General features: G+C 40.3%; 1 protein-coding gene across 1 annotated transcript in view; it reads left to right on the top strand.

Moving 5' to 3' along the window:
• The window catches only part of il11ra (interleukin 11 receptor subunit alpha), a 34,390-nt gene that overhangs the window by 5,540 nt on the left and 12,003 nt on the right, over positions 1-16,847 (top strand). The window contains exons 2-5 of the mRNA XM_060896506.1: positions 13,805-13,901; positions 14,892-14,958; positions 15,273-15,442; positions 16,150-16,264. Coding sequence (XP_060752489.1) covers positions 13,805-13,901; positions 14,892-14,958; positions 15,273-15,442; positions 16,150-16,264 — 449 coding nt within the window. The remainder of the gene's footprint in view (positions 1-13,804; positions 13,902-14,891; positions 14,959-15,272; positions 15,443-16,149; positions 16,265-16,847) is intronic.

Genomic DNA, 16,847 nt, shown 5'->3' with positions numbered 1-16,847 from the left:
CTACAACCACAAACAGAGCCACAGGCAACCATAATCCCTTTGGGGATAAAACACACCAAAGTGTGGACTGCACAGCCTAAGAATAAGAGCGGGCTGGGATCAGCGGTAACGCTAAAACATGGCTGTGTTTGCACAGGGTACAGAGCCGTGCAGTGCCTGTGGCTGGATGCCAGCATCGCTTTAGACGTGTCTGGGGCTGAAGCTGCACATGAGCTGTGCATGTTGGAACAGTGGTAATAAAATACTCCTTCGCTTCCCAGCAGCCATGACTCATGGGGGCCAGCGTTCTTTATCTAATGGAGAAAGCGTTCCACTGTTAGGGGAATCGTATGCTGAGGAACGGCACATACCTGCAAGCTTTGACGCCAGTCCGCTGCCTGTTGAATGGATCAAGGCTTTGGAACACGATCGAACATGGAAAACCCGGAGTTTTACAACCAGCGGGTTTTTTTTTTTTGTTCTTTTGTCACTACGACAAGCCGAGGATGTTGCAGCAGTTTCTGACCTTTTTGAATCCATTCTAGAGCATTTTCTCCCCATGACTCATATGGCTCTGAGCTGAAATCGAACCCATATTTCTTGTGCCACTTGCTTTACAAAAGCAAAGAACGTCTCCAAAGCTGCACAGACGTGCTCACTGCTAGCGGGCTTTGAGCCATCTGACTTTGATTTACATTGCTAGTTTGTGCAAAAGGCATGTTTGTGTTGTGGACTTCAGTGCTGTCCATGATGTGGTAGCATGTTGGAGTGAGCATTGCCTCTGTAATTACACTCAGCAGTACTATGGCGCCATGTTAAATGCCAAGCTGTTGAGCTTTGTCTCTAGCAGACTGCACGAGCACTGAAGACGCACATGAGGCATTTCTGCAGACAAAGCCAGCGCTTCCACTAATCTTTGGTGAGGAGAGAGGTGATCATCGCAGGCTACCTGGGTCAGTGAACGTTTCCAAGTTTAGCATAACCTTGACTCACAGCGCCGTATACACTTGCATGATGTAATGTGTGTCGTGACTGCTCTTTTCAGCTGAGGAACCTTTGCGTTGTCTTGAAATATTTTGCTGACTTCCAGATGCAATTTTGTAATCAGTTTGCAAGTTTATAATCAAGACTGCTGTCCAAGTCTGCAAGCAAAGAGCAAGGAAATCAATCAGTCTAGAATGAGGCTTGTGTGACTGATTTTCTGTGCTCTCAATTTACCGTTAAAAAATTACGACAGACAGATAAACCAGCATGTCCAACATGGTCAGGATTAAGCAGCACAAAATATTATTGCCACCTGTGTAGTCTGGAACTGCTTGTTGGCAGCAGCAGTCGTGAAAATGCCAGATGAAGGATTCTGGGTGATTCCACAGTAACGTGGACTAAACAGTAACAAATATGCCATGCCATACATTTAATATAGAATATAATCCTTTTATAAACTGGTTCTCTAACATCCACATGAGTGACCATTTTAACTGTTGCTCAAAGCATCTGAGCACTGACTGGCACAGGAGATCACATTAAAAAAAATCACATTTTTATTGTCTGAAAAAACTAAACACATTATTTTATATACATTTTGGTTTGATATCAGTTAATGGTATATTATGGGGTGCTGTGTATTTGTATTTGTGCAGTTAATATCAGATCATTCAGAACACTTAGTCAAGTCATTCAAGATATGTCAGTTGGCTGATTTCTAGTTTTTACCATTGGGAAAAAAGTTGTCCCGACTGCACCAAGAAGAGTTCCTGCTCAAATTTTCTACAGGTTGCCAGGTATGGTAATACTAAGTATATTATAATCAGGCTAAATGCTATTGGACATTGTGGCAGTGTAATATTGTGTATCTGAGACACATTTGTTACATTTCTGCTATTTTCTTTAGCTTTATGATGGGTAGAAAAGATGCACAATCTAGCTTTATACACAGCTGTCTGAGGCTTCACATGTCCTGGGAAAACATCCAAAATATCCAAGTGAAGAGCTCCCATATGGTAACCATCTTGTCCTGGCCATGCCTAAAGGAAATGCCAGATCCCAAGATAAATCCAGGGTCTCTGGATTCGAGGGGGCTGATGGCCGGTTCATAGAGTAACACTTCACAACCCTGATCCCCAGGATGACAAACCAAATTCATATCAGAACTCATTTCTGCAAACCAAACAAACTCTGAAACACTGGCAAGTCCACGGAGCGACCATCCAAAGCCGCCGTCCAAGTAAAGGCTCAGGACTATTTGACGCACATGGCAAGCGCTCTAGTGCAGCCTTTTGCCTCGAACTGCCACATTGCGTATAAATATAAATCTACTTTGATAAGATGTGAAGACAGACCGTGATTTTCAGCCAGACTTATCCAGCATGAAGACTCGCTCATCTTGCAAGGGAAGCACATACAGGCTTTGATTGTGCCACTTTAGCTGGCCTCCCATTTGCGCACTTGTTTATTTGCTGGCCATGTTGCAGCTCGAGCTAAATTTAATTCAGCATTTCCTCAGGGAGCAGCCTGGCGGTTGAGATGCAGTAAGAAGGAACTGTGAGGTACGTTGTCCGTGATGGTTACACTCAGCAAACCTCCAGGTCTTCTGAGGTCTTATCACTCCTGTGTTTGCAGCCTGCTTTTCTTAAGCTATACACAGCTGTGTTGCATTTCACAAGTTCGCCTCGTGTACGATTTTAAATTCCCCTTTTTCCAAGTTGCTTTGTTGAAATCCAGCCTCAACAATCCACACATGGCGTTAATTATGTATTTTATATGCAAAATGTAATCGAAGACGACTTGCTGGTTTGACAGAAACCTTCAGCTGTCTTTACTGTTCCACTCTGTCTAAATAGTTGGCTTTCAAAATGTTTCTTAAGGCAAGTTAGTTACCGTGCACCGCATAATTCCAGTAGAAACCTTTTCCCCCTGTGACAACAAAACCAACATTTTTGGTAATGAGAAACCCCTGCCAAACCTTGCACACTTTAATTCTAGGTTTTCTTCTCTCCGCTGTGCATTTGTGGCTAATGTGCACACCTAAAAAACAACATTAACAGCAATAACTCTCATTTCTCCTTGTCTGACAACAGGGGTTCTTTTCCTACACATAGTAATATTAGCTATATTTATGTATTGCGTATAGAAGCATTTGCACTTTTGGAAAAACCCAAACGACGTGAAGTTTCTCCCAGGACTACTAGTCAATCAGCTGTAAAAAACCACATCGATATCCACACTTTTGGGTGGTCTTGAGCTACAAGGAGAGAATGCTGGCTGTTGCTCACCGTCATCTCCTCGTCCTGAACCGCTTAGCAAACTTTGCCTATCCAAACAGCTGCAACGATTACATACTCCTCTGTTTTCTTTGAATTGCTCAAAAAGGACTCTGTGAAGATGCGTAGCTTGGTTTTCTTTCTCTCTCTCTCTTTCTTTTTTTTTTTTTGGAAGGGGGTCTTCTATTTCAACCTTCTCTGGAGATCCTCTGCATCCCTTCTCTGCAGGACATTCTGGGAAACTAGTTTTCATCCAGTTCCTGCAAGGGCATAAGGTTTCCTAGAGTAAAAGCAGCATATATATTACACACACACAAACAAACACACATATATAAATATATAAAATACAAGAATTTTTCATTAAAAGGATTTTGAAAAAAAAAAATTCTCTTCCATGGTGCAAAGCGTTAAAAAAAAGCACATTTATTCCGCATCATTGCTGCTTTTCTTTGATCTATCAGAAGCTTAAAGGACCAGTTCATTTAAACAAAGCAAATGTCACTTATGATTACAGACATTGAAAGCACTTTTTGCACTGGATCTTTTTTTTTTTTTTTTTTTTTTTTTGGACCAACAGACTAAAGGATTTAGACCAAAGTATTAGTCCTAAATCTTCGCTCAAATGAGCACAGATAGTCAGCAATGATACGTTACACCCTGGATGTGCGTGTCGTCATCGTCACGCGACAAATCCAACACTCAAAAACAACAACAACATGGTGCATAGGTGTGTCTTTTACCAGGTCTATTTACCAGGAATTAAAACTAAACGACAATTGAGGAAAACTTGGATTGGGTAATCTCTTAAAAATAGATCCCAGGTAAGATTAATGCGGACTGAAGGAGGCTTAACTGTCCCGATTCCCATGAGATCGCTAGTTTCCATGTTTCAGGTGCATTACCCCGGTTTGGCCAAAAATGCTGTTTAATATTGAATGAGTCTCGCCCTGTAAAGCGTAAGAAACGTACTGTATGTAGCGGAGTAACCACAGAGATAAGAAGTTGTTCATAAATGTGTATTTATAGGATGTATATTCTAAAGTCTTCTGTTTACAGAGTGCACAGGAAACAAATTTAGGATGTAAGCGGTATAAAATCTCAATAGTGGTGATTCAACATAACCGCATGTTTTTGTTTATTTTTTTTAGCATGAGGTTCTGTAAACTGGGTCTAGGCACCTAGGTACACAATGTCCTGCTGTGTGAAGTGTCACATTTCAGGCACGCAGTTTTCCCATTTGTGTGGCTCATTAAGCAGGAGGAGCTTAGGATAAAACAGCTTTCATTATTACAGCACTGGTCATTTTATTGCCTTTCGCTGATGACCTTTCGCAGGGTAATTATCCAGGGAAATGGCACGGATATTGATTTAGGTGTTTGTTTGCATGCTACACAAACAATGCGCAAGAACATTGTCTTTGGTGTGCGTCCCTTAAATGTGTCCAGCACCTTTTTCCACCGCTTTTGTAACGTGTACAGGCTGTGGAATGTGACAAATGAGGGATGCCCTCTATATTCAGCCCCCATCCTGCTCCACACATTTTCCCTTGTAAAAAAAAAAAGGATTGTGTTGAGCGTTCCTCTATGAGTCATTAAAGGGAACTGCGCTTAGACTTGCCTGGCGCGCAAAGGGTGCTAATAAGGGACTGCAGTGTGGCATGGTTGGACATGTCTAGCTCAAGAGAGCTAAGGCATCAATTAAAAGAAAGTGCTGCTATTTACACGTCTTTGCTAAAAAAGGTTGTTGAGAAAATATGCGGTATTTATAGGTTCATTCCCAGAGGGCTTTTCATGCACAGCTGCAAGTCACCTTGACCCTCCTGGCTATTCTGAGCCGAGCCTTACCTTTCCGAGTCTCCCTGAACAAACACCAGATAGCAAGCGTCAAATGTTAACAATGCTTTTTATAGCAGTAGGCGTCGGCCGCGCAGATCTTATGTCAGTAAACCGTAGATGACAAAGCCTCACTTTTGTCATGGTGCAGAGAGAAAAGTCGGTTCTGCGGTTGTCAGGCACAGGCTATTAAACATTCGCGAGCTCCCCATGCTCATGCAGAGTCTGGATTTTAATGAAGTCTCAGAAATCTGGCAGGGTTCGTGCATTCCTCAGCCTTTTTGGAGCTGTTTGTCCGACTCTTTGGCGGCCTCTTTTCCCCCCTCAGGTCCCTACACTCTCTCTTTCTCTCTCGTTCTCTTTCTTTTCTTCCTTGCATTGTAACGTGTGGTATTTATAGGCTGTTGTTTATGATCTCTAGCCGCTCACATAACAATAAAGGCTAAGGCCCGCTCAAGGCCGAGCTGTCCCAAGACCTGCATTGCAATAATGTCTTTAGACGGCGTGGAAGAAAGCACAGCGTTTAAAAAGACAGCAGTCCAGAAACTGGTGCTGTGTAGAAAGCCATGTCCTCAAGGCTGCTGTCTCTCTCAACAATACGCTTGGGTTCAAACATTAGTTTGCTTTTCTTTTTTTTTTTTTCTTTTTTCTGGATGACACTGTGGTCTATTTCTGGAGTCTGGCTCCTGAACATGTGGGCTGTGCGATGACTCAGAACGCGTGGTAAACTCATCCACGTGCATGCGCTCCACAGCCTGAGAGGTACCACATCACTTCACACTCATCCGGCCATCGCGCTCATAAATTTTAGATTTCATTTTAGCATGAACGTGCAGATCCTGCATCTGGCTTGCATATGTGATCTAGAAAACAAAAACTCAAGTTGCGTAGCTTTTAAGAGGCTTTTGGTGAAATACTCTGACCGTATAACTGCGTTTCGTATACGATTAAACATTAGTAATATTCCACCACAGCACTGGTGAATTCTTGAATCTGGTTGGTCTAAAGGTGTGTGTTATCTACATATAACAACACAGGATGTTCTGTTAATGTTCACGCTCCTTCGAATGTGTTATCGTTTCTATATCAATCGAAGACTAGTAATATAATGGGATTAAAATGGGTTGTTGTTGTTCAACAAAGTGATTCTTATAATTGTTGGTGTCTCGTTTTTTTTTTAGACGTTTAGTTTAACTTTATGGTAAGAGTAGTAATCTTTGTTTTCTCTGTAAAATGACAGGCTGCACTTTGTGTCTGAGTGTGTGTGTGTGTGTGTGTGTGATTGGGGGGGGTGTTGGAGATTGGCACAGTTAAAATGTAACGTGGGTAAGAACAGGAACTAACTTGTCTGTCAGATTTTCCACAACATTACATCGAACTATAAACTGTTAAAATGCGTGACGTCTTGTTTAGAATACAAAAGTGCTGAATAAATTGTGACTCTTTATATATTGTCTGCATCGGGGGTGCAATCTCACACACACAAACACACACACACACACACACACACACACACACACACACTCTTTCTCTGTCTCTCTCTCTCTTTTACACACACAAACATACACGGACACTCTTTTTTTCCTCTTTCCCCCTTCTTGCTCTCTCTCTCGCTCTCTCACACACATACACACACACACACACACACACACACACACACACACACTGGGTTAGGGTTAGCAACAAAGGTCAAAATATAAAGTGATGAGTACACTATGTGTCAAATGTGTTATACTTGCAGTCCTATTCCAAACCCGTAAATGGATGTAGTTATTTTTATACCTTTTTTATTTTTTATATAAGACCAAGAGTAATTTGGATAATTGGCCGCCTATTTGTTTCTTGGACTGTTGTGTTATTGCTTTAATCCATTGCCCTACGGACATGGCCACAGTTTATTTTCATTTCGCAGCTCCTGGCCCTGTTAGAAATGCAGTGATAATATCCATGTGTAAAATTCTAAACAAAACAAGCACATAAATTTTAGAAAAGTACAAATACGCAGCCACATGCCCAGACTAGGCCGAGTCTAGTTCATAGCTGTTCTCCAGTGACCTTGTGCTGCAGCAGTGCTTGATGGGTGACGTTCATTTGTCAGCCTGGCTCGCTATGCCAGCAGCGCTTTTCAGCACCGTGACATGTTTGTGCATATATGCTGCTGCGCCGAAGACAAATACTGCTCTGGGTCCACTGTGTCCTCCCATCCGCTCTCTCTCCTCCACACACAACGAGCTAAATGTTGTGATGAGAATCGAGGAGAAGAGAAAACGTATAAAACGTCTCCTGCCTTGTTTTTTTATCGAAGGATTAACAGAGTCATGTTTGCCTTGTCCAGCTGCGTTTTATTGCTTTAAAGAGCTTAGCAGTCACTGGAAAGGTCTCAGACATTTTGATTACAGGGCCCAAATGTTTCATCAACTAGCTGGTACTTCTGTACTACGGTTTACTCAATTAGTTTTTTTTTTTTCCCTTCAAATTGCAGTCTACACAATAATGAGTTCTGGCAAAAGATTACTGTATAATTCGGAAAACTTTCCTGAAATGAAAGATGTTTTTGGTGTATCTAAGCCACAAAACAAAACGTTCTAGGATTTGAATGTTTGGTTTATTCCTAAAAGTGAAAAGGGAGGAATTTGTATTTAAACATTTTCCCTCTCCCCCTGTTGTGCAGGAGCGTGGTGAACGTTTGGATATCCGGTGTTGATCACAGACTTTTGTTAGGATGCACATACTGTAGCATGGTTTAGACTTACTTACGTACTTACTTTTATATTATTTTATGATGTCTCGTCTCTCATCATAATCTGACTTAAAGCCTCAACAAGATTAAAACATTAATAAAAACATTTCCATATATGTATCGTTTGCTAACTCATTTTGGCCGGTATCTGATTTTCTAGTCCCTCACACCAACTCACCAATACAACTTTAGTCGTAAACGCGACTCTAAGTGACTAAAAGCAGTAAATCTGACAGCACACCTATGATGTAGGTTTATGAGATCATGTGCACTATGCAGTATAAAGTGCTCTGTTTATAGCTGATCAATGATAACATCACTCCTACTCCTACTACAACTGACGCTCCTGAGAGGGAAAAAAGGGGGCGTGGCCAGTACCCTGTGTCACATACACATTATTTTCAATTCAGTTTTATTTGTATGACGCTTTTAACAATGGACATTGTCTCAAAGCAGCTTTACAGAACATAAGAAATATTGCAAAAAATACAAAAATGGTTAACATTAGAACATTACCATTGCACTGAAAAAATACACAACAGTTTCTTAAAGCTGCAGACGCCATCGTGATCGCTGTAATCTCAACGCAAGTCTGCTATAACGGAATCTTAATGGAGTGTGTCGTTTGTTAGGTGTTAGTTTACAGCCTTCTGATGGTGTATCCAGAGGGTTTTTCTTTCCACCCTACTAAAAAAACTAATTTATTGTGACAAATCTCCATTCACACATGTACCAGATGTGTGGTAACAGAAAGAAGTAGATTCTTAGCTTGGTGTCTGTTAGATTTCTGATCAGCTCTCACTGCTGCGTTGTGGCTGATAGCAGGTACAGCGGAGGGTTTGTCAGGTTTCAAAGGGTGGGAACACCTTCCTGCTAAATTTGTCAGATTCTTGAGAATGAAAGAACTGGACCTCTTTCAAATATCAGAACGAACCAAAGAGCCACTGTCTGTACACTGAACTGATCTCAACAGGCTTGGCTTCCTTCCCCAATCTGGAATTGCTTATGAAAAAATATCAGACACAGTGTAATCTCAGAGTTTGATAAGATTCAGCGTTAGGGAGGATTGCATGCTGGGATCATGGCTTCACAAAATGATAAAGAAAGAGCTTGTTTGATGGTTTTTGCTGTGCTTCACAGTCATTTTGCTGAAATCAGTGATGGATTATAGCTTCAGCTTGCGGTTTGGAAAGCTCCAATTTTGCTGCTTTAGCATTGCTTTCCTCCTGCAGACTTTTTGAAAAAAGCACCGTTGGATTATGATGATGGAAGTCCTGACAACTCGCTGCCTCAGGCCCCAAAGCCAGTCTTATTTTTAGGTACTGGTTTCAAATTTGGTTGAGTTTGGATTAGTGTGTAACTGGATATTTTATTAGTCATGTCACATCGTCAGGTTTTTGTACATGTCAGGACCAGACATAAAACATTAAACCCACCCACCGCCCAATACTCCAGACCCATTCCCATGGTTTGGTTGCCTGGGAAACTATTTGTTTGGTTTAAAATTGGTAGAAAACTACAAGGATGAAATGATATTGATAGAATATAGAAAGCAAAATAGACTAATTTGGAAGTTCGTTGCAGATGTTTGCATCCCCTCAGAACAAAATCAGAAAGGCAAAGAACATTGTTTTTATACAAAAAAGACTTTTAGTTTGTTGTTGTTGTTGTCACAGATGTTCCTTAATCACAATTAGCAAAGATTGTTAATTAGTGTATCTAAACACATGAATCCCTCTTTTCCCCAATCACTCTTTTCTAAATGTGATTCAAATCTTCTTTAATTACTTCTCTCAGTTAATATTTAATATTTATATAATTTATATAATATATATAATTATTTATAATAATATTTACCTATCTTCTTGGTCAGAACACAATACTAGGCAAATCTTCTTGACATGCAGTCAGGTGACTGATTAAAGGGGAGGGGAAAAAAACGAATAAACGAGAGGAGAAATATAACAAGTGCAAATGCTTCCAGACAGGTGCACTGCATGATACGATTATGTAATTAACATCCTGCATGCTCTGTGGCGTGTATTTAAAAAAAAAAAGTTCTGGTAATTGGCCCCGGCCTTCCTGCAGTTAATGCAGTGGTAGATGGCAGGACAGCAAGAGGAAAAGATCCAAGTGAATTTGAAGGAAGAGCAGGAACTTCAGGCTGCTCAACTCATGACTAAAGTGACATCTGCATTTTGTATTTACGGGAAAGGCCATAAATACTCTGGAAAATGTGGTCGGAAAATGGACATTCAATGATCGTGTCAGTCGTGCATAAGTACGATATGTAAGGAAAACAGAAGAGCAGCTGTTTTTCATGTGACCGAGAATGTACGTGCGGGATATAATACAGAACAGACACATTGTTGTTTTGGTTGACGTGTTTTTTTTTTTTCTTTAATGGCACATCTTTTCGCAAGATACGTCCATATCAGCTTCTCTTTTATTATACAGGATGGGGCGGACATTTGATTTTCGACTGTACATGAAGGGTATAGTGTAACCAATACAATGGACAAGAGTCTCTTTTAAAACAAGATCACACTATATAGTAAATTCGGAGTAACTTCAAAACGTTGCACTGATCCCAGCACATTAGAGTTTTCAATGATGAGTCATGCCTGTGGTTGAACTTCAACTCTATCAGTTTCACAGAAAAAATAAGATTGTGCGAGTTTCCGTTCGATCCCGAGCTCGGATTGCTGTCCGTGGCAGTAATCACACCTTCTCTCTGTGTTCACATGGGTTTCTTCAGGTTCTCGGGTTTCCTTTCACCCCACAAAAATATGTAGGTGGGTGGATTGGTTACTCTAAATTGCCCCTGGGTGTCTTCTCTCACCTTGCACCCAGTGTTCCTGGGTTAGGCTCCAGATCCATCAGGTACCTGACTGGAGAAAGCAGTTACTACTATAATCACTGTTACTACTTCAACTATCACAATCGGCACTACTAATACTCATACTAAAACTAATACTACTACTACTATCATTACTAATACTACTACTTGTATGAGTACTAAATCTGATATTCTTACTATTGACACCACTACTGCTAATACTACTAAAACTATTAGTATAATTACTACCACTATCACCACTAAAACTGCTACTACGATTACTACTGTACAACTAATACTCCTACCACCACCACCACCACTACTACCACTACTACTACTATTACTACTACTACTACTACTACTACTATAGTACTAAAATTATTAGTACAATGACCACCACCAATACTATTAGTACTACCACTAATACTACTACTGCTACCACTACACTACTACTTCCTCTACCACTACTACTACTATTATTACTGCTAATAATATTTCTACTACCACTGTTTTACTACTGCTACTATTACTACAACACTTCATATACCTTTGCTTGTCTGCTGCTGCTGTTCTTGATTCTTCTGTCGCGTATACGCGTTTGCACAGTGATATTTTGCTCGTCAGACCATTACAGTATAACAAAGAGCCTTTCTTCTAAGTAGGTTTAATTTGAGAGATGAAATCCAGCCATACATATGATATTAATCTAAAACTGGAGGCCATGTTGTGATGATTGGACCACGGATTGAAGATACAATTCTATCCCAGTAATTTACGAGCGAGATTCAATTCGAAGGCCACAAATTCAATAAATCATGCGTCTCTGCCACTTGGCCTGGCTGATGCTGTCAGCTAATCTTGGAAGCACAGCATTGTGGATGGAAAGAAAAACACCATGCGTAAGGCTGGCATAGCTGATCTTGTAAACAAATGCGTCGAGAAAGTAAATAATTGAATAAAGGCAGTCATGATATGCAGCAAATGGTTTGCACAGGCTAACGCTGATATACTTTACATTTTATAATACACTCTAATCGGGAACACCGTGCACTGTTTGTCCTTCTAACACTATTGAGAACAGATCTGTTTCTGGTCGATTCCATGGAGCCGCTATCGAAATCATAAGGATATAGACGTCACAGTTTCCACTGTTTAACTTGGCACCTTGTACATGTTTCACAGAACATCCTGTAACACACGGCACAATTTTTTATATATATCATTTGTGGTTACTTAGCTGCACATGGTTGGAGCGAATGCTGCTGCTAATGTTATTTCCTCTATGATCAGATAAATTAACACTAAAGTCATGGACATCATCTCCGGTCTTTACAGTGCCTGAAGGTTTTTAATTCTTCACTTTAACTCCCTTCATGTTCAGTTGTGTGTCCAAAGCTCATAGAAATCTAAGCCATGTTATTCAGCATGTACTAAAATGGACACAGCGGATATGGTCAGTTACTTTTTAATTTGTGCTGTGGTAAGCTATAAAAGCTGGAGAAAAGGACAGCTGTAAGTCTTATCAGTTGTTTATTGATAAGACTATTTTTACACAACGGATAAGCCACCAGACCGGGTTAAGCTGAACCAATGACGTATCTCCTGTAATATAGCTAAATAAATGGCATGCAGTAAATGAATGTACTGACTTGTTTATAGATTATTGAATTTTGGATTATAAAAGAGGTAAAGTGTTAACAGATATATGTTTTACAAAACAAAACCTGTGGATATGGTGATTTTTACACACTTGTAATGTTTTTCTAATGGCAGTTTTTTCTTTTGTAAGCTAAATAACATCAAATGGCTTTTTATTATTATAATATTATTCCAACTAATTTATTTCTTTCTCTACTACTATGTTATAGAGGGGACATTATTTGCAGTCACTTTAACATTAATTAGTCAACATTATTTAGGGTTCCATTCAGAGTCCAATTTTGCTCAGACTTTCTTTCTGATAGATTCACGGAGCTTTTTCTTGCTACCGTCACCTCTGGATTGCTCATTAAGGATAAGTTTAAAATGCATAATTTATTTCCTAAGTTTATGTATTTTTGTAAAGCTGGTTTGTCTATTGCTTTTTTGACCTGACAACCTTCATCGCTACTATTATTACTATTACTTTTAGTGCTACTAAAAGTAATTTTAGAGTTACTACAACTGCTATTGCTGCTAATAGGAGTGTGTAGGCTAGTGGTTAAGGTGTTAGACTTCTGATTGGAAGGTTGTAAGTTCAAATCCCAGGTCCACCAAGCTGCCATTGCTGGGCTCCTGATCAAGGCCCCTTAAACATCAATTGCTCAGTTGTAGAAAATGAGATAAAAATGTATGTCACTCTGGATAAGGGCGTCTGCCAACTGCTGTAAACATAATTGTTGTACTACAACATCTACTATTAGCAGTACTATTTTAATACTGTTGTTACTGTAACTAATACTACTTCTATTTCTGTAGCTACTACTTTTACCATTGCCACTACTGATGTTACTATTAATACAGCTATACTACTGTTACTAGCACACTTGAGAATGTAGTGGCCTCTATTGATCAGCCTGATTTTTAGCCTGAGCGAGTGATTGGTTAACGCAGTCGTAGTTTCCCCACAAATGTATTGACCAGAGACTCATTTTATTACTTTATGTACCTTAGAAACATAAAGCAATAAATAAACAGCTGCAGTTCAAGTAATATCTTCTGCCTAAACCTTCTGGATGACCCGAACAACCTCAATGTTTTTCGTTGATGTTCTTTAGTCAAAGTGTTATAAACTTTCTTGAGAAAGCTCACTGAGTGGAGTGTGGATTTGTGGCTTTGCCTCTCTTGACCCTGTAACTGTGAGCTGCTTTGCTTGTCAAATACGCAATGGAGCGATGTTTATTCTCTGCGATGCTTTTATAGAGAAGGGACAGGATAAGTACACACATCTGGTACGGATGTCGTGTTTGCGTTGTCCCAGAGGCCTCCTGTCCATAATTATCCTGCCTGTTGCCTTGATGGCTGTCAGGCAGGTAGAGTGTCCTGCATCCTGCATGAATCTCAGACATAATAAGGAACCCGGTGCCGGACTACCAGTTGCTAACTAGAGCTGCGTGTACTTTTCAGAAGTCTTATCAACGTTTGTGCTTATTTTACTTTTTTTTTATTTTTGCAGATGCCCAGCTTAGTGTCCTGCCCCAGAGGTCTAATATTGATTAGGATCCTCATTTTCTCCTGCGTCCACATCAACTCTGAGATCTTGAGCAATGAAGGTAAGAAAGGCTGGACACTGTGCATGAGTGCTTTGCTATTGATGGAAAAATGTTGTTTACAGCTTTCTGGCTTTGCTTACCTTAAGCACCTGGACGTCCTCTAAATAAATCTTCATAGCAAATTCTGCCCGAGCATAAACATGTCTCTAGCTTTTGATCAAACTCAAAGGACTGAAATCAGCATAGACACGCAAAAAAAATCCTTTAAAAAATGTAACCAAATCCCAAACCTCCAAAACCTGAGGCCCAGTTATGTCGTATTTTTTGCACAAACAATACACATCTGTTGTAAGAATCCAAGCTGAGAGCAATTCCCCATGTATCGTTTCTGGCTCATACAGAGTTCAGGCTGTGTGTGTGTGTGTGTATATGTAAATGGCAATATTCCTGCTGGCCCAATGAGGAGAAATGTGAGAAATGTGGTGGGCTTTTAAATGATATGCTTCTGCCAATATTCCCTGAAAGCAGACATTGAGCACAACCGTTTCTGGAGTACAGTTAGACCCAGCGTGTTGGAGGCCAGCCACTCCTCAGAGTGCATATGTGCGTATTTGCCTCTTTGTCCAGTACTTGGCACTAAATGCCTGTTACTCCATCCCTGATATAAATCCTTTGGGCTGAAGGGGCAGTAAAGGAGGGTAACATAAACAGTCTCAGTCTCTTTCAGAGCGGAGTTACAGTCTTCATGACCGTATGATCGTCGATTCGCTCATTTAAGGCAGAGAGGAGCCATTACATACCGCATGCCTTTTAAATGATCTGATCCACATGGGTAATACAATAGGATCTATTCCATGGATTATGATTTTTTTTTAATCATACGTTTTTGTAGTTAATTAACAGTAAGTAAAATGAACAAAGCGCATATTATTTTTATTGTTACACTATTTCCCATTCTTGCTCCTACTGTGTTTACAATCCTGTGCTAATCTAGAGTACATAACATCTAATTGTAATAATGTAGTAGTGTATTTTGTGTCATTTGTGTAGTTTCAGACGTACAGTTTGGCTTTCTGGGTTCCACCGTGACGCTGACCTGCAGAGACTCTCACCCAGGGTACGTTACACTCTGTAGTAGCTACGTGACACGGCTCGGTCAAGCCTTCCAGTAAACACTGATAACTTCATGCTTCACACCCTGCTAACTAAACACACAGGCCAAGCTGCTGCAGCCCAATCATACTGAATCCCTTCACACCGACTCCCCAGACTCTGACTCACAGAAAGCCACAGCTTGGACTAAATCGATACTCTCATTCAATACATAGAATGTCCACGGGAATACTCTGGGGTTACTGGGGTTGTGCTAATTTGCCCAGGGTAGGACAGGATAAGTGAAGTGATTGAGGGATTGATTGTGAGTTTTGGCAGGTTTGCAGTGGTATGGACACATAACGGGAGCTTAGTGAGGACGAGGCAGACTCACTCCTCAGACGGCACTCTGACTCTCACCAACACCACACGCAGCATGGAGGGTAACTACAGCTGCCACGAGCCCAGGGGACGAGTCTTACTGCAGAGCATCACACTGCGGCTGGGCTGTGAGTGAACGCCGCACTTCATACACAACACAACACTACTGATAATGATCTCACACTCGGTAAAATGTCAGTTTTCGTTAATGTTTGAATGTTGTTAAAAAAAGGATTGTGTATGCAGACAAATTTTCCATTAAAAAAAAAAAAAAACTTTTTATAAATTACATTTGTATAAATTACATTTAAATGTATAATGTTAAATTTATTATATATATTATATAATATATAATTTATATATTAAATCATACATTTCTAAAACAACCGAATTGATGTAGATTTTATGCAGCATGTATTTGATTTCTTTTCACTTTTCATTTCATTATCATTACATGTCGAGTATTGTATATACGTACAGGTCTTGTTCCAGTATTGTTGTAATATCAGCCTTTATTGGTGGCTCAAGTTTAATAGTCAGGAAATGTCTTGGTGAAAAAGGAAGCACTTCAGCAATGTCCTGCTTATACTGTGGGCCGAGGCCCCAGGAGACAATAAGAGTGCGGTGGTAAAACTCAGAACACTTCCTGTCACAGGAAATCACTACAGAGCACAGCACTCCAGCTTCCTGTTAGGAAGGGTGAGATCGTCCACATTTAAGCTCACACAATTTGAGGCTCGCTTCCTTTACCAAGAAATCCGCCTGCTGTGCTGTCACTGAGGATGGTGTGGATGTTATGCTCGTGATTGACTGACTGCTTGCTTGTGTCTCGTAGACGCCCCAGAATATCTGAGCGTTTCCTGTAAACTGCCAAGTCACTTCAAAATTCTGTGCACGTGGACACAAAGAGTGAGGACACACTTACCCACAAAGTACATCTCCTCCTACAGGTGGGGTCACATGACAAAATCGCATCAAAAACAATGCTGTACGCTCAGAAGGCCGTGCCGTCAAACCAGAACCGTATCACAGTATACAGTATATAGATGTAATCCATGCTGAAGTGATATGAACATTTTTTTAAGCGACAAGCTCTCAAAGGTGCCGTGAATAACGTTAATCTGGTTTATACCTCCTTATATTTCTTTATTATTCTATCACCCACTTACCTTCTTCCATACAATCAGCATGAGACGCATAAATACTTATCGTTTTAGAATAAGCATGATTCTGTTATTCTATATTTTCTGCCAGATTTACTCCAAAACATGCTTATTTAGCGCTACAATATGCTGATCTCTAGGTCTGGTAAACTACAGTAAATAAAAGTAAACACTCTGATAACTTTTTCACGTCTGGGAATTGAGTGCTTTTCTGCTTCTCGAATGGTCTGCATGTGCTTTCACTTCAGCTGTTGGGTTTTAATGGAAATGATAAATGAGACCTATCACACTACTAGACATTTCGAAACGCTCTCGACATTTCTTGCACAAATTCATGATGTTTTTTGAAGAAGTCTCTTCAAAATGGTCT

The sequence above is a fragment of the Tachysurus vachellii genome, chromosome 20, assembly GCF_030014155.1.
Source record: "Tachysurus vachellii isolate PV-2020 chromosome 20, HZAU_Pvac_v1, whole genome shotgun sequence".
In the NCBI taxonomy this organism is placed as follows: domain Eukaryota; kingdom Metazoa; phylum Chordata; class Actinopteri; order Siluriformes; family Bagridae; genus Tachysurus; species Tachysurus vachellii.
Note: the sequence above shows the minus strand (reverse complement) of the source record. Positions and strands in the feature narration are given on the sequence as shown.